At 47.3% G+C, this 20,262-nt stretch overlaps 1 protein-coding gene across 1 annotated transcript; it reads left to right on the forward strand.

The window, feature by feature from the left end:
• The first annotated feature begins 1,777 nt into the window (after nt 1-1,777).
• On the forward strand, nt 1,778-19,863 carry LOC142768912 (uncharacterized). The gene is made up of 6 exons (XM_075871463.1): nt 1,778-1,886; nt 3,735-3,901; nt 5,209-5,360; nt 18,178-18,236; nt 18,381-18,458; nt 19,502-19,863. Exons 2-6 carry the CDS (start codon nt 3,785-3,787, stop codon nt 19,633-19,635), a joined length of 540 nt encoding a protein of 179 aa, XP_075727578.1. The 5' UTR covers nt 1,778-1,886; nt 3,735-3,784; the 3' UTR covers nt 19,636-19,863.
• Nucleotides 19,864-20,262: the final 399 nt, after the last annotated feature.

The raw sequence follows: 20,262 nt of genomic DNA on the forward strand, positions 1-20,262 counted from the left end.
TCCGGAGCCCTCCACTACGCCGTCTCTCATAATCCTATGGTGGTTTTGGGACGTTAAACCCCACATATCAATCAATCAATCATTCAATCAATCAATCAATCAATCAATAATGAAGCAGAAAGTCAGATTACAGCAACACACTGGCACTGAGAGCGGGGAACAGAGCATCGGCTGTCGATCAACTGACAAGCGCTGACGAGCGTCGGCATTTATACATGTGCCGTCGAATATTCCCGCATTGTCAATGGTAGTCGCGCCGGCTCTAGAATAATCTTGAATGTACGCGTCCTGTGCGCAATTCGTAGAAAGTGGTTTAAACAACAAACGTAAAGCTTTCCCAACACTGAGGCGTGATCTGCGCTGAGTATTGCCCATAGTCATCGTGGGTTTCAACCAGCCGCATCAAAATAACACGCTTGACTATGTAAACTCAAACTATCACACAAGAACGGGTTGTAATTAATTGATCAGGGTGCACGCACGCTTGCCGGTATGTTTACTAAGCTCTTGAAAAGTGGTCTGGATCCATTCGAAGCAGGTCAAGTTTTAAGGAAGAAAAGTTAGTGCAATGGAAATCATATTGCAGTGTGTAACGTTTCACACTTGTGCCGACGTCCCACACAGTTGTGAGAAAGTTCGAAGACCCTCAGATACTTCATGGGCAGCCGACGACGCTGACGTTTTCGGAGAATGAGATAACTAGGAGTCATTGCCCGAAATGCCCGTGTCAGAATGTCGACGTCTAGCTAAATAGATGTTCAAACTGGATATTTTGAACGTAAGATTAAACGATTCCGGGTAACATGTATCTGAGATAAGAGGGTGAATTCACAAAACTTTCAATTTCTAAATGCCTTTTTCCAATGGTGAGCCAGCCTCTGTAATGACATCATCTGCATCGTGACTGGCTGAAATATTTTGTTACGAAATTGTTTAGCATAAGGAATTTTTGCAAATACGGGCAAAAGTTCACTCCTCCCTGATTAAACCTTGTAGCCTGCATAACCACAAATCCAGCGTAGCCGGCTGATATATTGCAAGCAATATAGCTGATACGGCCGTGCGCGCAGTGAATAATAACTGCATTTGTAAACACATTGTGCCAGTACGACGAACAAAGTGATCTGAAACGTACGGCCGCTTAAAAAGGAAAGTGAGCGTGGCAAATGTGACGTAGGAAAAGGAGTTGACTTCCGTGAAGTGTAGCAACCAGCATATACTGTCTAACGACCCAAGTTGTATGACGCCCGTGCAGGCGCCCCGTCATGTTCCGCTATTAAGGTGGCGGGCAAGGCCGGGCAAGCCCATGTCTTCATGTGCTGCTCTTCCTTTTCAGACGCCTTCTAATGTCAGGTCGCTCGCCCGCGCAGGCTGTTATTGTCAAACCGCCTTCTTGAAAGACCACATTATTTCTCTCTCAATGGCTCATTCACGATGGGCACGCGCTTGACACCAAAATATATACGTACAACAAACACAACGACGCACATTAAAACTTTTTGGACTCTCACTCTCTTTATGGGCCGCAAAGGCTGCTTGATAGAAGTGAGCGCGAAATTCTACCTGGCGGGCTATCATTTCCTGAGAATTGCGCATGGGCGTCTCTAAATTTTACTCTCTCCCGTTCTATTGTTCTCCTACTCCCTTCCCGGTGGCCACAAGCAGGGCTCCCTTACGGGCTGCAGAAAACAGCCATTTTTTTCTCTTTTTTTAACCATAACCACCACTTCACCCCTGGCGACCCCCTTCTGTAAGGGCGCCAGTAGGAGTTCCAGAGCCGTCTTTAAGTTTCCATCATCAGCGAAGCAGCCCGTCATACGCCAGAGCTCACCAGAGCGCGACTGCGGAGACAGCAGCAACGGCTCCAGTGAGCCCTTCAGTGCTACGTAAGTTAGCAACTTTCTGTATCAATGTGCACCTTTGGAAGGCCCGCTAAGTGACTAATTGCATTTGGCTACAACCTTAGGAAAGAAATCACGACGGAAATCGACTGCTGTTCATTAATAATGTCAACAGGGGTAGCATAGCCCCTTCGACAGCAGTGTTTTTCTTTGTGTATGCGACTTTTTTGTGCTATAGTTGTATCAACCTTGTAACAAGAAAAGTGCGAAATACATTGCTCATTGGATGAACTTGACCTTCTCCATGGCCAGTATCTTTGGCTTAACTTTAGTGCGCTGCGTATGACTGTAATCGACCACTTTGGTGAAGTTACTACGATGTTCGACGGGTCATTCGGCGTGCCCCGCTTCAGGACCAAAGTCAAAAGTGCTACGTTTATTCTCCAGAAATGAGTGCAGCCAAAACCTACTTCCGCAGGCATTTAAATGCCTTTGACTTCATTTTTTTCATGTCATGAAATAGAACGGGACTGGCTGAAGAAAAATTAAATATTTTATTTCATACTAATTACAATTGCTGACTGATACTCCCACAAAAGGATAAATTGCTTTTGTTTCTTGGAATGTAATCAAGAGTGAGTTGGAACTATGCTATGTGAATTTGACGGATTCGCATCATAATTGGCACCTGGAGGGGACAGCTGGCATAGTGATGACCCGAGTGCATTCCGTCAGCATCGTGAAAGCGTTCCGAAGCACTCACTTGCAAGATGGAAGCTTATAAGAAAGCCATAAGCCTTGTGAGAGACCCTATCAGTGTCTGAAGACACTTGCTTGTACGTGGTACAGTTTGATAAAGGAGTTGTACTTCTCTCGTTGATGCATGCGCCCGTAGTTGTAGAGCATTGGGCCTCAGCTCTTAAAGCTCAGAGTTCAAACCACCCAGAGCATGATCAATACTTTTCAATGTTGATTCAGCATACAAAGCGAGCTTCGAGTTGTCCGACTAGAGGTGGTACTGTGGGTGCACTCGAAGCACAAGTATGTTTTCCACAGGCTCTGAACACAATAATGGGATCTCATAATTTTTTTTCCATGCGGAGTTTCAGAGTGTAGCTGGAGGCTTCAGTACCTACTCGTCAGTGTTGGAGGTTTTTGGCAACATCCCTGTGAGCCACGTTTTCGGAGGCTCTGGAAGTGTCGAACCACAAAGTAGCCTTCGTGTCACAAGCTATCCGTGTGTCTATATTCTAGTTCTTGAGCTTTAACGTGATGTGTTGTGTGTGGAGACATGCGCTAAAGACAGTCTTGATGGACCAGAAAAGGTAGTGATGGTAATTATGATTAAAGAACCGGGAATCATAATTCTTAGAATGTTATTCTAGTCACGTGCTAGGAGAAAAGATGCGCACATGCCGTCCTGAAGGACCAAGGTGAAATCTACGTTTTTTACAGTTTTTGAGCTGTTGTGCACAATACAAGCAAAAAGAAATAAAAGAACACAAGAAAGAAACGCTAGCACTTTCCTCTAAACGCTGTGCCCAGCAAACAAAATCGGCGTAGTTTTTGCGAGTAGAAGGGAAGCCAGATTTCCCATGTCTGAGGCGTGATATGTAGCCAGACGATGGAAAAGAAGGGTTGAACAGCGAAGAAGCAGAAGAAAAGCTTTAAATCTCATAGACGTGCAGGAAATCCCTGCAAGAAACACGCTTCCTTAGTTGTAAGACCATCTTGGAACAGCCTTCCTCATCACTCTTTATTATCTTTCGAAGACCGATGATGCCTCGTCTTTTACTCTACACCTTTCATCAATCCCCCCTTTCTGGGCTCACTTCGCTTTACACCTAATGAGGTTGCAGTTACCGTCAACCCTCTCTCCTTGTCTCCCGTCAGTGCCCGAGGACACAACTATACCGAGGACTGAGCGCTGTGCTATAGCGAGAATGGCTGTCTGTATACTCTCTATGGTGATCATCGGTTGTGGACTTCTGGCACCTGCTTCGGGTGGCTACGACCATTCCTGCTGGGACACGCCGCTCGCTATTTTCGACCTCAAACAGGTGTGCCTCAATATTATTGCTTCCTTCTTCCATTTGCAGTGATTTTTTAAATGGTGTGATGCACGGTAGCTCACTCTCAAGTAAAGGCAGAGGTGCACATGATGATAGAGCATTGCAGAGCGAGATCAACGAAGAAGTCAGAATGAAACTTTCTTCAATGGTAGCAAGCCAACGCTACTGGCAGTGCCTTGCAATTCAAAACATTGCGTAAAAAACAACCAAACGTTATGATTGTCAGGGTAAGCGCAAAGGCCAACGCTTCTGAAAAATGCATATTTATTTCAATGGGGAAATTCGGGCCGCACTTGCTTAAATGCGTAAGCCAGTGGTTATCACTCAAACGACATTCGAGAACAGAGCCGGGCATCGTGATTGTCAGTGTACGCGGAAAACTCAACGGTTCTGAGAAATGCATATTTACTACAACAGGAAAAATTTAGCCAAAGCTAGGTGCTTCAGTGCTAGTTGCTTCATATTAAAGCTAGTAGCTTCATTCACCTGCGCTCACTAAAAAACCATCAGGAAAACAGAGCCGCCAACTAGCGCTTCTTTTGAGGTCGTAAAGGTGACTATGAGTATAGGAGAAGGAAATGAGTTAGGTGAGGAAAATGCACTATTTTTGCATCTTCTGGAGGGGCACGGCTAGGTGTTCGAGAGAAATAGAAATTATGAAGGAAACAACGGGAAGCTGTCAAGAGAGGAGGAAGGAGTGATGAGTAGCTTGCCTTACACGGGATGTGGTAATAAGGACAAGTCATCCAAGGAGTTATAAATCTTCCTTGTGGAGTTTCGAAATCGTAAGATGAACGATATAGCCTGTGCAACATAAGATTACTAATTGTTAGTCATGCACCATAGCAGTCCCAAGTTAGCTTTTTTTTCTACGGAGTTAGAAAAAACATTATGGAAGCATTTGGTGTCGGCGCTCTTACGAAGGAGGACGAATGTTGCCACGTCAACAGACAAGCCGTAATGGCCTTTACACGCGCTACCCGCACAGCCACAACGCACGTGCCGGGACCCCTGCCGCACGCAAGCGGGGGACAAATAAGCCAATTGGCGATGCTTTTTCACCATCTGCTTGTGTGCGGCAAGTGTGGCGGCACGTGCGTTGCGGCTGTTCGGGAAGCGCGTGGAATGGCCCAAACGCAAGTTATGGAAGCGAGATGTATGTACCTGTTGCTGTCTGCATCTGTGTGCTAAGTTTACATTGTGTCGTGATCAAATCTTCAACTTTATGCAATTGTCACCTTAACATTGACCTGCTTAGCCTCATGCATGTGCTTGGTCGTGTTCTGAGGATGCAGACTCTGGACTGCGGCTACAACGCGATAGCTTGGTCGCTGTGGATCCCTCCCGATGGGCATGCTTACTGCCAACGTGACAGTTTCGACAGATCCGACGATGCCAACTTCGTCTGCTACTCCGAAAACTCGACGGAGCGCTGCGGCAAGAAGCGGTGAGTGACTGCCTCGCCATCGCCCCTCAACTGTCCAAAGCACCGTATTCTAGAAATCGACTCTGAACATCGTTTCGTCACTCGCAAAGCATCTTTCACGCTGGCTTTTTTTCGTTAGAACAGGTCACTGCAGCTGCTGCGTGAACGCATTATATTGCGTCGGTGGCTCGGAATTACCAGGTACGCTTATAAGGCGTATGCACTAAATCTTAGTCAGTGACGTGGCGATAGCATCGCCGGGCCGCGACGATATCTTGTCGGCCCAGCCGTTCGCGAGTTTGTGAGCGCTGTACCGGACTATATACGTTCAGGGTGCGCTTTCTGTCTGGCACTGTCCGCGCGTCGTAAGAGAAGTGTGTCGAAAGTATCTGTTATGCAAGCTGGCCTTCCTAGCTCACACACAGAGTGATACCGCCTTTTTTTCTCCTTTGTGTGTGTGGGGTGGGGGGGAGGGCGTCTTTTGCGATGATTATTAGATTGGTACCACCTGGAAACTTATTGTGACACGCCTCTTCGTCATACTGCTGAGCAGTACCATGCTTGCCATGTTCCATACGTACTCTTAGTTGTAAAATCAATGCACATATTAATAAAGGGTGAAACAGCGAGAACATTTTATTGGTATATATCTATACTTGGTGTAATATCAACGAAAAAAGTAAGGCGTCTTGTGATACGAACGACAAGTCGTCCACGTCTGTTCTTGTGTTCGTCTCATTGGGGCCTTATTCCATCCCTTTAACACAGATTACTTATGTGTATCGCTGTATTTCGGTGGTGTTACTCGCCAAAAAAAAAAGCAGAACGCCATTGCAGCGTGCACGCGGTACTGGGCCGTCACTTCGGTCGGAGCCTAGAGAACGTCTACGGCCACCTGTATCAGCGAGAATGACATCATCTATCGCGCCCCGCCGCGGTGGTCTAGTGGCTAAGGCACTCGACTGCTGATGGAATCAAATTCCGGCTGCGGCGGCTGCATTTTCGATGGAGGCGAAAATCCAGTAGGCCCATGTGCTCAGAATTAGGTGCACGTTAAAGAACCATAAGTGATCGAAATTGCTGAAGCCCTCCACTAATGCGTCTCTCATAACTATATGGTGGTTTTGAGACGTTAATCTCCGCATATCAATCAATAACCTATCGTGCTACAATATATGTGCACCGTGCCTTTTAGAACTGCGGCTTAAATCACAAAAATTTTTTCTGCACCTGAGGACACTTTACCATTGGCCAGCTGCCTCCTGAAATGATATGTTCAGCACCAGGATTCTAGAGAATTCAAGTGCTTGAAGTTTACGTAAATAAGGTGTCCAGACCTTCTGTCCAACTCACGTTTAGTAGACACGTTAAGTATGCTCTTCAGATTTGATCATCTGCACCCTTCGACTAGTTCGTACAGCACCGAAATCAAATGGCGCCCTGGCAAGAAAGAAGGAAAGAAACAAAGAAAGAAAGAGAGAGAAAAAGAAAGAAAGATGAAAGAAAGAAGGAAAGAAAGAAAGAAAGAAAGAAAAAAGAAAGAAGTAAGTAAGTAATGCCCCACTAATAATGAGTGAACACGCGCGAAAAACATCCGTGTTGCACTGACGTTGTCATGCAATTTACGTCGCGGCCGTCCCCGTCATTTATTCGCCTGAACTGTTCGTGCCTTCATTACGTAGAACTCAAACATTATCTGGCAATGCGTCATAATCTTTGTTCTTCCCAGCTGAATAACAACAACCTTCATTAATTTTTCTGCAGACTTCTTAATTCACAGAAACATGTGAAATATTAGCATTAATTGTTTTTTTCGCACAGTAAACAGTGCAATAGCGAAAGGAGGACAGCAATAACAGACGGACATAAGACGCTGACAGCGCATCACCTATAAACTGCAGTCACACGCTATTCTTTTGCGATACAGACCTGCAAGTTGACAAAAAAAGATGAGTTACGAAGAGAAATTGTGGTCCACTCATTCACAGCACGAAACTACGCTGAAATTTATTTGCCGATTTCTCAGAAACAAATAAATTCCTAGCTGACAAAAAAACATTCATGTTTTGCTCCTGGATGAGAGCCTAGGACGCCTGTAAACCGTCAATCGAGATTTTTTTTGCCCATTCATGTAAGCAAACTTGGACGTAGACAAATATTACGTCGACTGAGAAGCTTTTTTTTTTCAGAGAAATAAATCGCTAAAATTTTTTGTCCATTAGAAAACTTTTTTTGGTAAATTTATACCTGACAATGACGATGGTATTGTGTATAGTGAATTGCTCTTTTTGTAAGCTATATTCCGGATTGGGACAAGTCTTTTTTTTTTGTCCTTTGGAAAGCTCTCTGAGAAATTCGTACTGTCCCAAGAGGACATTTCCGACGACTTTCGAACTTTTTAAGATATCCGATGGTACCGCAACGAGCAGGTGCTTTGCATGTGCCGGTCCACAACGCTAATCAGGATCCGAACAGCAATATATGTATATAATAGCCACGTTTCTAAAAAGAGATTTTTTTTTCACTATGCAGCTCTACAGATGTGTCACTGACACTGTCACAGTTTTTCCTTTTAATGTGATAAGCTATATTAGGGAGACCTTTTGATATAAAGCTTGGTTGCGAATAGCGCCTGTCCTCTGCTTCTGTGCGCCTTCTTTCTCTTGTTCGATTAAGTGCTATCGATTTCTGAGAAATAATTAATCGACTGACCCTGCAACGTAGCTTGCTAAGACCCTTTTTGACAGAAGTGAATGTAGGACATTGCGGGAGAATAGCGTATACCAACGGCACGACGAACATACAGGACACAGCACTACACAGCGATGTAGGACTCTATAGCTACAAGCGGTAGCGGTGAAATTGATCATTGGTACCGGCGAGAGACGGCACAAGTAAATTGACACGGCCTGAAAAACTATCCCAAATATTATAGCGCATTGTCTACCTTACTCGAGAATTATACGATGATTTGAGTTAGATCAGAACGTTTTACTCAACAAAATCATTGCATTGATCTCAATTTCCATACTCGCAAGTCAGCCGTATTTGAGAAATTTATTTCATAGAAATCGTTGCAATCTTCCCACTGCAGGTTTTCGTTCATGCCAACATGCTCCCAAACAAGTGATAACCGTCGGACCTGATCTGGATTGATTTTCTCGTTTTTGATTGATTCCCTTACGCAAGCTGCAGTACGGGTCCCATCACTGTTGAGCAGTTTGATCAGTGTCGGCTTTAACCGCAATCACCAGTGCACCATGTGACAGCGGTATAAGTCTATGTGACCGTATGTTAGCCTGAATAAGCATTTCACGGTATAGATAGGACCTGTTAAGTGAGACGTGTTTTGAAGTACTTGATATAGAATATCTATACGAGACACAAACATATTCATTATTGTAATGCTGTTTGATCGTTTGATTGATGAACCTTCGTCAGCCGCGCTTGCTTTTATGTAACAGAAGCATTTCATCGTAAAGCTATGCACGATTCTCAACCTGAACGGGATCCTTAACCATAAGCAGCAGCTATAGCATATACCATGCATATTATATTATGGCAGGTGGGCAGGAAATGGAAGTGAGAATTGGGAAGATAAGGGTGAGGGGAGATGGTAAATCATTTTATAGTCTTGTACAGTACAGGACATCAAGGGGTGGGAGGGAAATTATAAGGGTGAGCCGGTGTAATGTGAAGGCTAGGGGAGGGGTAAGGATAGAGGGCAACATGGGAGGAAAAAAAGAAGTGGAAGATGTAGGAAATTATAAATTATCACAAAATAAAGAAATGAAAAAAAAAAGATGAAGACGATGGAGAAATGTGAAGAAAGAAATTAGCTTGCGATCGAACCTTGCACGTGGAGGCACTTGCCGTCCACCGCCACTCTTAGCTCAGATTTCACTGCCACAGAACTGGCTTTAATTTTCAACACAAACGCGTTTTATGCCAGGCTACATCCACCATGGCTCCACTGACGTATTTTCGTCGCGAATATAGTGTTGCAAAATATACACTGACAGATGGCAAAGAAAAAGAACAATAAAAGTTGTGTCACAGAGAGGTAAACATACGACCTCTCGCTCCGCAGTGCGCGGTGTGAAACTACTCGGCCACAAACCGTATGCTCTTCGTAGTATACTAACGGTGAGCTATTTATATACACCCTTTACTGCCGGTAGTACTCAGAGCTCGGCTACTTCAGCCTGTTCTCGTTATGGCTAGCGAGATGGCGCGACGAGCGCGAGTGAGCGCTTTAAAGCTCAGCTTGTTGCGAAGTGCGCATTCTTATCTCGTGACCGGGCCGACTTGTACGTCTTGTGCTGGCGTTGAAATTTCAAAGAACATGAAGGCCACTTCGCTTGCTGTAGCAGCTATGTTCGCGTAAAAAGCGCACTCTGTGGCACTTGATAGTTCGCCCTCGCCTGTGAACTTGAATTTAGTTGGAAGCTCTCCACTACGGCGTCTTTCATGATCATGTTGTTGTCCCGCCATGGTGATATAGTGATTAGGGCACTCGGCTGCTGACCCACAGGTGACGGGATCGAATCCTGGCTGTGGCGGCTGCATTTTCGATGGAGGCGAAAATGCTTGTAGGCCCGTGTGTTCAGACTTGGGTGCCCGTTAAAGAGCTCCAGGTAGTCGATATTTCCGGAGACCTCCTCTACGGCATCTCTCATAATCATTGGCGGTCTTGGGGCGTTGATCCCCAAATGTTAATAATATTGTGTTTTTGGGACGTTAAACCATAAAATCACTGGAACGGGGAAAGTACCGCGACCACCTGGCCCGCCGCCATATATATCCTGCGCGGCTGAAGTTGCGGAGGAGCAGTGTTAATTTTACGCGGAGCAACGCATGTTTTACTCATTACGCGCGCTTCTGCAGCAGCTAATGAAGTATACCGCTGTTCTTTATCTGAATCCGAAAGAAATAGCGGCAATTTTAATTGCCTACGCGTGCGCGCATCTGTACTAACACGATGAGGAAATGCGAGCTGCGCGGCACTTGGGCGCTTGGCTGCCGGTATTATTAAATCTATCTATCTATCTATCTATCTATCTATCTATCTATCTATCTATCTATCTATCTATCTATCTATCTATCTATCTATCTATCTATCTATCTATCTATCTATCTATCTATCTATCTATCTATCTATCTATCTATCTATCTATCTATCTATCTATCTATCTATCTGTCTGTCTATCTATCTATCTATCTATCTATCTATCTATCTATCTATCTATCTATCTATCTATCTATCTATCTATCTATCTATCTATCTATCTATCTATCTATCTGTCTGTCTGTCTGTCTGTCTGTCTGTCTGTCTGTCTGTCTGTCTGTCTGTCTGTCTGTCTGTCTGTCCCTCTGGCTGTCTGTCTGTCCCTCTGTCTGTCCCTCTGTCTGTCTGTCTGTCTGTCTGTCTGTCCCTCTGTCTGTCTGTCTGTCCCTCTGTCTGTCTGTCTGTCTGTCTGTCTGTCTGTCTGTCTGTCTGTCTGTCTGTCTGTCTGTCTGTCTGTCCGTCTGTCCCTCTGTCTGTCTGTCTGTCTGTCTGTCCGTCTGTCTGTCTGTCTGTCTGTCCCTCTGTCTGTCCCTCTGTCCGTCTGTCTGTCTGTCTGTCCCTCTGTCTGTCCCTCTGTCTGTCTGTCTGTCTGTCTGTCTGTCTGTCTGTCTGTCTGTCTGTCTGTCTGTCTGTCTGTGACTTCGTGCTTTCCTGGCCATTTGGTTAACAGGAAATGTAGCAAAAGTGGTTGGCATAGATGACTGAATGACGAATATAAATGGCAGGTCGTACGATGAAAATCGCAACATTCATGTGATGAACTGCACGATTTTACGCCACTCTCTATGCGCTTTTGCAGATGTTTAGTTAACTTTGTATATACTGCCGTCAGTACGGCAGGACAAGTGTGCATGACGACCATAAGTGACTCGTCTTAACGGGCAAATCATGTCACGCATGTCTTATACAGCATGATGTATATGATGTGGCCTCTGATTTGTCGAAGAGAGGTATGTAAATCAAGCCAACACTGACATGCATGTCACGATTTTCAGGTTAGCATTTGTCATTTGTGTTCATCATACAGTCACCTCACGCATTACCCCTTTTAGTGAATATCAAGCAAGCCAAGCGACCATGAGCACACCGTGAGCACGGCACGTCAATTATTGTTGGACGTGATTCACCTAATGATTTTCATGTTTCCACCTTTCATTCATATTGTCGCGCGTGAACAAGAGGGACTTCAGGTAAAGAATACCGCGTAGTCACAGAGGCGCAGGTCAGGGACACCACAATTCAAAAAGAGCCAAAAGCCTCGGCGAGAGCGCGCTAGCCCAGCAACTTCTTCCTCCTTTTTCTCCTCGATGCGGGCTCGTGCTCGCCGCAGTTCATGGCCAGGTGGCATTATTCCCCCACTGAAAAAAAAAAAGCATCGCCCCGATGCTCGCGCGAATGGTAGTGGATAAGCGGAAGTAAAGCAGACATGCACACTGTGGGCACACTCAAGAAAAAACAACAACAAAAGAACAAGGCTGAGGCACGGTCCCACTAACGTACGAAGTACGGCTTGAGCCGTACAACGTGAACAATCTCTGGGTAGTGCTTTCGACGCTGGGGTGACATGGTTCCATATGGAACCACCTCATAATTCACGTCACTGATGCGACGCACTACTTTGTAGGGTCCAAAGTAGCGACTCAGGAGCTTTTCGGACAACCCTTGGCGGCGAACCGGAGTCCATACCCAAACTAGATCTCCTGGGTGGTATTCGACCTGTCGATGGCGAAGATTGTAGCGGCGTGCATCTGCAGTTTGTTGTTGCGTGATATGCAGGCGTGCCAACTGTCGAGCTTCTTCGGCAAACTGAGCAAGCTGCTCAGCGTCAGGTGTGAGCGACCCGTCGTAATCGTGTGGCAACATAGCGTCCAACATGGTCTGGACCTCACGCCCATAGACGAGACGGAACGGTGTGAATCGTGTCGTTTCTTGGATGGCAGTGTTGTAGGCGAATGTTACGTATGGAAGGACCTGATCCCACGTCTTGTGTTGAACGTCTACATACATGGACAACATATCGGCGATGGTCTTGTTAAGTCGTTCCGTCAGGCCGTTAGTCTGCGGATGATACGCCGTCGTCTTGCGATGGCTCGTGAAGCTTAGCTTGAATACATCGTCAATGAGCTGAGCCGTGAAAGCTGTTCCGCGATCAGTGATGACGCAAGACGGGGCGCCATGGCGAAGAACGATCTGTTCGACGAAAAACTGGGCAACATCGGAAGCTGTAGCTCGTTGCAGGGCTCTTGTCTCGGCGTATCTCGTTAGATAATCTGTCGCTACAACTATCCATTTGTTACCGGCAGATGACAGAGGAAACGGCCCCAGTAAATCCATGCCTATTTGATCGAACGGCGACCTTGGTGGTGTGATTGGTTGCAGCAGGCCTGCAGGCTTCAGTGGCGGAGATTTGCGGCGTTGACATTCACGGCAGCTTTTCACATATCTCTTGACGTACATAGCAAGTCTCGGCCAGTAGTACGCCTGTTGAACTCTGGCGAGAGTTCGTGAAGAACCTAGATGCCCGGATGTGGGTTCGTCGTGGCAGGCCAGAAGAATGTCGTCTCGCATGTCAGATGGGACCACTAGCAAGTAGGCTTTCCCATTGCCGTTCGAGTTTGATTTATACAAGACACCGTTCCGCAGGCAGAACGAAGAGAGATTGCGAGAGATGTGCCGAGGTACGGGTGTGTTGCGTCCTTCTAGTTGGTCAATGATTGCGCGAATCTCGACGTCATCGTGTTGTCGTGCGATCAAGTCTGTTGCAGTGAGGACTCCGAGGAAGCCGCAGTCATCGTCATTGTCGGGATCACAAACTCCAGTAGGTGCACGTGACAAGGAATCAGCATCTTCGTGCTTGCGGCCTGATTTATAGACAATGGTAAGGTCAAACTCTTGCAAACGAAGGCTCCATCGTGCCAGACGCCCAGACGGGTCTCGTAAATTGGCTAACCAGCACAATGAGTGATGATCAGTAACTACTTTAAAGTGACGACCGTAGAGGTAAGGCCTGAATTTCATAGTGGCCCACACTACTGCTAGGCACTCTTTCTCCGAGGTGGAATAGTTCATCTCGGCGCGAGACAGGGCACGGCTGGCGTAAGCTATCACGCGCTCGGTGCCTTCTTGATGTTGGACAAGCACGGCGCCGAGACCTACATTGCTCGCGTCGGTATGAACTTCCGTGGCAGCATCCTCGTCGAAGTGAGCAAGAACTGGTGGTGCCTGCATACGCTCACGTAGATCGATAAAAGCCGCGTTCTGTTCTTCATTCCAAACGAATGGTACGTCGTCACGTGTGAGACGAGTCAGAGGCTCGGCAATTCTAGAAAAATTGGCGATGAAGCGACGATAGTAGGCGCACAGACCGAGGAAGCGGCGTACTGCTTTCTTGTCACGGGGAACGGGAAAGGAGGCTACGGCGGTTGTCTTGTCGGGGTCAGGTCGAACACCGTCTGCGCTCACAACATGCCCCAGAAATTTAAGTTCTCTATAGCCAAAGTGGCATTTTTCTGGCTTCAGCGTGAGGTTCGCAGAGTGGAGTGCTTCCAGAACAGCCTGCAGACGTTTCAAGTGTTCCTCGAAAGTGACCGAAAATACGACGACATCATCGAGATAAACTAAGCAGGTGTTCCACTTCAGACCGGTAAGAACAGTGTCCATCATTCTTTGGAATGTCGCTGGTGCAGAACACAGGCCGAAGGGAAGCACCTTGAATTCATACAGGCCGTCCGGTGTAACAAAAGCAGTTTTTTCTCGGTCTCTTTCATCAACCTCAATCTGCCAGTATCCGCTTTTCAAGTCTATGGATGAAAAATACCTTGCTCGCCGTAGTCTGTCTAGTGAATCATCGATGCGTGGCAGAGGATACACGTCTTTTTTTGTCACGTCGTTCAGCTTTCTGTAGTCCACGCAGAAACGCAACGTTCCGTCCTTTTTCTTTACAAGAACGACTGGCGATGACCATGGACTATTGGACGGCTGTATAACATCATCCTGAAGCATCTCTTCGACTTGAGCATTGATCGCGTCACGTTCTTTGGCAGAAACTCGGTAGGGTTGTTGCTTTATGGGCGAGACATCGGTGTGTATAATAATCCGGTGTTTCATAAGGGGCGTTTGACGCACCTTTGAGGACGAAGCGAAACACTCTTGAAATTCAAGCAACAGCTCCTGCAGCGCTGCGCGTTCTTTCTGCGTGAGGCTCGAATTGATGTCCACCTTTTCAAGAGCCTTAGAAACGCCGGTCGATGTCGATTGTAGCCCACTATTTATTGATGCGGCAGAAAAACATTCAGCAACGTCTTCGATGGGGTAGGCGAAAGCGATAGCGGTGCGTCGAAACAGGTGCCGCTGCTCATTACTAAAATTTGTCACAAGCAGCGTGGCACGTCTGTCGTGAAGCGTAATGAGGCTGCGGGCTGCGCAGACACCTATGCTAAACAAAAGTGTCAAGTTGCCTTCGGCGACTGCCTCACCGTCACGTATCTCGTCACACACGACTTCAACCAGGATGCTTGAACGTGGAGGCAACGTGATTATGTCGGCCGAAACACGAAGCGAACTGAGATGGCTGTCATCAGGCTTTTCTGCTTTGTCTGTAGAGAACGTCACTGTGCGCTGTCGGAGGTCAATGATAGCACCGTATTCACGTAAAAAGTCGACGCCTAGGATGAGGTCTCGGGAGCATTCAGGAAGTATAAGGCAGCTGCAGAGAAATGTGCGTTTGCGAATGCCGACTCTAATCGTGCAGATACCGAGAGGGGTGACGACGTGCCCGCCGGCTGTACGGATTTGTGTCCCGTACCACGGCGTACCCACTTTCTTGAGATGCGTCGCCAGTTTTCTGCTCATGATGGAGTAGTCGGCCCCTGTGTCTAATAAAGCTGTAATATCGTGGCGGCCGTCGAGCACTACAGGTATATCTAGGGAAAGTCGGCTTTCTGATTCGGGAGCTGTCGTCGTTGAACCACTGCTGGTACGTACTCGCATGGATTGGGGCCCTTGTTCGTGTCGTTTATCAGCGGCCCCGCCCCCGAAGGTCGCTGTCGTTAGTTTTCCCGCCTAGGGCTGAGCGGCCGTGCTGGCGCCGCCCCTGGGTAGTTCGGGACACTTGACGAAGACCTTCTTGGAGATGGTGATCGTGACTGGCGCCGCGGGAGCAGTGGCATGCGCTGCTCGGACAGGTACTCCTCAATCGCTCTGGGTCTTTCGCCAAATCTTGGCCTGGGTGAGTCGACGGCGAAACCCTGAAGTCCGAGGCGACGGTACTGGCATTCGCGGTACACGTGTCCGGCTTCGCCACAGTGGTAGCACAGCGGCCGCCTGTCCGGTGTGCGCCATACGTCCGATTTCCGCGGGAGGAGCTGCCGATTCTCGAAATGCTGGACTGGTTGAACTGCTGGGAGTGGATCGCGATGTGCAGGGTGTACGAAACGGCGTGGAGGAGCGTAACGACTCGCAGCTTCGGCGTACGATGCAGGAGCGACGTAACAGCTCCCAGCCTCGGCATAAGACGCACGGTGAGGCTCGATCGGTACAGGTGGGGAAGCATCGTTGGACAGCGGGACTTGCAAAGCCTGCTGTACTTCACTCCTGATGAGGCTGGAGATGGATCCCGCAGCAGGTGGAGGCGGCCCGTGAATCTTCTGCAGCTCGTCGCGTACCACCGATCTGATGAGGTCGCAGAGAGCTTCGAGATTGACGTTACTCCCCGCAACTCCAATCTGGTCCACCGGCGAGGCAACATTCACGTGGCGGTCGTACACAGCTGATCGCTGCTGCAGCATGTTTTCCATTGTCGTTGCTTCAGTTAAAAACTCTGCCACAGTATTCGGGGGACTTCGCACGAGACCAGCGAAGAGTTGCTCCTTAACTCCTCGCATTAGGTGGCGCAACTTCTTGTCTTCTCCCATACCTGGGTCAGCGCGACGGAAAAGGCTCGTCATGTCCTCCACGTACGCCATCACGCTCTCGTTCGGCATTTGGATGCGTGATTGGATGGCCCGTTCCGCTCGTTCACGGCGATGGGGGTCAGCGTAACTTGCTAGCAGCTGACGGCAAAACATCGTCCACGACGAGAAGGGTTCGCGGTTCTCGTACCAAGTACGAGCTCCGTCCTCAAGGCTGAAATATACATTCCGCAGCTTGTTGGCGTCGGTCCACTCGTTGAAAGCCGCAACGCGTTCAAAGTGAGCCAACCAGTCCACAACATCCTCCAACATGGAGCCGCGGAACACCTTCGGCACTCGTGGCTTCTGCAGCGTGTAATTAGCCATCGGAATATTTTCCGTACCGCTCTGGGGTGGTGCAGTTGATGCCATCTCCGGTAGAGGTTCACGCTCGGGGGACAATCCTCGGATTCTCCGGCTGGCCCGGTGGACAGGTGTTGCGACTGCGGGTATAGGGCTCCCAGGAGGCGTTTGGATCATTGACTGGGAATACCCAGCGACTCCACCAGTTGTCGCGCGTGAACAAGAGGGACTTCAGGTAAAGAATACCGCGTAGTCACAGAGGCGCAGGTCAGGGACACCACAATTCAAAAAGAGCCAAAAGCCTCGGCGAGAGCGCGCTAGCCCAACAACTTCTTCCTCCTTTTTCTCCTCGATGCGGGCTCGTGCTCGCCGCAGTTCATGGCCAGGTGGCAATATTCATCATACATTCGCCTCTCAAAGTACCGATTTCTGTGAAAATCAAGCTGGCCAACCAGCTGCGAGCCCATCATGAGCGCGGCATGTAAATCAGGCTGTACATGAAATACGTGTCACTATTTTCGTGTTAGCACTTGTTATACAGACGTAACTGGTCGTAGATTTTTCGGCACATATTGATTCAATCAAAAGACCGCGAGCGCGCCGAGACAGAATATTGTGAGGCGAGCGAGCTGGACCATTCATGTGGCGAAGCTCGCAAAGAGTGCACGGTGGTGAGAGATGAGGAACGTGGTACTTTCCCAGTTGGACTCGCTTGCTGGATTTCGTGCCGACCGGTTGGGCCCTCGTGATCTCCGACGACAGTGTAGCTATGGCCTACTGGGCTGGTCCTACGCCATCTCCTGACGCCGATCCCCGACGACAGCGTAGCTCTGGCCGACTGGACTCGCCCTACGCCATCTCCTGTCGCCGACAAGAGCTTTCGTCGAGTGGAGCCTCGTCCTCGGACTTCTGCGACCGTTTCAATCTTTCCTATCTCCTCTTTACTTCCGTCGCTCGCTGTCCCTCGCCTCGCTCTCTCCTCCCCCCCCCCTCTCTCTATACGTTTTAATCCTATCCTTTTAATCTCTTCTTACCCCCATCCCTTGTGAGGTATAGTGTTGAGGTGTCGCACCTGATGCAGACAGTTACGGGCCCCACTTTTCTCTTCTTTTCCCTACATATGAAACTTTCCCAGTTCCAGTGATCTCATTATACCTCACATGTTATCATGAGTTCGTGCTTGTCCTGTGTATACTTATGCTCTCGTTTCGTGCGTCTCTATTTTTGCTTGAGCAGCACGCTCCGAGTGCCGAGCTGGGAGAGTTTGCGCTCATCCTGTGTCTGTTCTTTTCATGCGATCTACCTGCTTGAGAAGTGAGCTGCACGTTTCGAGCTGTTTGCCGTTCTTCGCACGACATTACGATTTGCTGCTATAGCATTCATTCCTGTACCTTTGTGGCGAAACAATGCACAATAAACGCCTAATGACCTCTGGGAACACACGTCTAACTTTCATTTTTTACCGATTTCTATGACAGAGGAATCAGCCATGTTTTCCGCCCCTCTTTTTTTTTTTCAGATACGAGTATGCAGCCGTAAGTGGAGAAAACTACTTGGAGAGGAGGCTCGACAACGGCGGTATGAAGCATATGGCGACATATAAGCCATTTCGTTTTATTTAGAGCAGATGATTTCGGGTTTAAAATCTTCGTTTTCATGTTTCAAAGGAGGTTGTTCAGCCCACACGCTCATAGCGCGATCGTCCGTGTTGATTTATTACAGCCAAATCCCAGTCTATGATAGTGGACACCGACAACTGCAAGTACCTGGTTCAGCGAGAGTGCTACGACGATGGTTCCGGTACGAATCGCCGAAATTCACTTGCTAAAGCGTGCAGCAATAGCACGTACACCCTTGAGCAAGCGTACACGAACCATTACTATCCGTATACTTTTACCGTCTTCACAGCCCAGCGGTGAGCCGTATGTACTCTCGTGGCCACCTTCTCGACGGATTCCTTGAAAGCAGTGTTCTTGACAGCTGACGGTTGTTCACTAGAGGGCGTAGACAGCGATTTCAGCACGCCCCGCCATGGTCCGTATACTTATGCTCACGGGTGTACGTGATGCCCACTTCATGTTGTCAAAAACACAAACACGATTCTATTGTCAACGCGTGAAGAAAGAAAGAAAGAAAGAAAGAAAGAAAGAAAGAAAGGAAGAAAGCAAAGAAAGAACTAATAAAAAAGAAAGAAAGAAGGAAAGAAAGAAAGAGAAAATGAAAAAAGTAAGTCAGTCATATACTCATGAAGCTTCCAGGTCGTGTGCTTCAGCACTTGAATGCTCACAGGCTTGCAAAATTCAGTTAATTCAATTATTTGTTTTTTGTAGCAGCAGTGTTAGTAGTTATTGGGGTGGGGACCTCAGCCAATTATTTATTTATTTAGTAGTAGTGGTAGTAGTAGTAGTAGTAGTAGTAGTAGTAGTAGTAGTTTTTTACACTTTTTTCTACATCAAGTAGGCGAAAGTTCCCTATTTTAGATTTTACAAATTCTTATCAGCCACCAAGAACCAGTTAGCCGATCCTGGCAATAATGAAGGCATGGCGTCACCGCTCAACTAATTTGCAGGCATGAAAAAAAAACTAAGCAAAACAAAAATCACAACAACCGATTAGAATTAAAACCTCTTTGCGCATGAAATATCCCGGACTGCAGGGACCATTTAGTGCCTATAATTGAGCGCTCGAGGCACCGTCTAAATTATGATTTTCAATTACTGGCAAGAAAACCAACTGTGAGCTTCCTTACTGGCATGCTGTTGTCGTATTACTATCTCACGGTAAATATTCCTTTGGGGAGTCGGCCTTTGATTCAGACTCGAACTGCCCGTCCCTCCTTGCAGTGTGGCACTACATGACGTACAAGGAAACCTGGACGCAACCCGAAATCGACCACTTCATCGCGCGTGTCCAGACTGAACCAGCACTTCACTTCCTCAGACCGTACTCGTTTATGTGCCAGCTTGGAATACCATGAGATAGCATCGCTCATCATTGTACGGGGACTGATGTGTCATATTCTTTGTTTCGAAGCTCTTAATGAGAGAGATAGAAAGGAGGAAAACAACAGAATACAGTATTGTGCGCTGTTTCTATCCTTTACAGGTGAGGAAGCGATATCTTTGAGTGGTAGTGGTGACCTCTTTATTCCGTGCATTTCATTTTAAAAAGAAAAGTAAATAAAAGATCAATTATTTTAAAAAGCTTTTCGACTGCTCCATTCTCAATACTCATTTGCGGCGCAGTTGCGTCGTATGTACTTCATCTGTTCCTATAGAACTTGTTTGTTCATCCTTCCAATGCACTTTCCTAATGTGGTGCGATTCCTTTCAGTTTCTTAAATCACTGGTTGTCACAAATAGGATAGTTGTGTGCACTATGAATGAGCCTCAACGTGCTTACTGTTGTCATATAAATTTATACAAGTGAGTGAGTGAGTGAGTGAGTGAGTGAGTGAACAACATATTACAAGAACCAGGTAGATTTGTGGTTAAGAAATATTCAACGCAACAGTGACTCGTTACATATTATGCTACCAGGTCTATATTTATGAACAATTATTGGTACTTGCTTAAAAACCCAGCTGGTGTGCCTTCTGGCGCAG

The sequence above is a fragment of the Rhipicephalus microplus genome, chromosome 1, assembly GCF_043290135.1.
Source record: "Rhipicephalus microplus isolate Deutch F79 chromosome 1, USDA_Rmic, whole genome shotgun sequence".
In the NCBI taxonomy this organism is placed as follows: domain Eukaryota; kingdom Metazoa; phylum Arthropoda; class Arachnida; order Ixodida; family Ixodidae; genus Rhipicephalus; species Rhipicephalus microplus.

Bases quoted from the DNA above. Each gene is read 5' to 3' on its own strand.
- LOC142768912 (XM_075871463.1), top strand. From the start codon at position 3,785: ATGGCTGTCTGTATACTCTCTATGGTGATCATCGGTTGTGGACTTCTG. The intron at 5,361-18,177 runs GTGAGTGACTGC...TTTTTTTTTCAG, and splicing joins GAGCGCTGCGGCAAGAAGCG to ATACGAGTATGCAGCCGTAA. The intron at 18,237-18,380 runs GTATGAAGCATA...GATTTATTACAG, and splicing joins GAGGAGGCTCGACAACGGCG to CCAAATCCCAGTCTATGATA.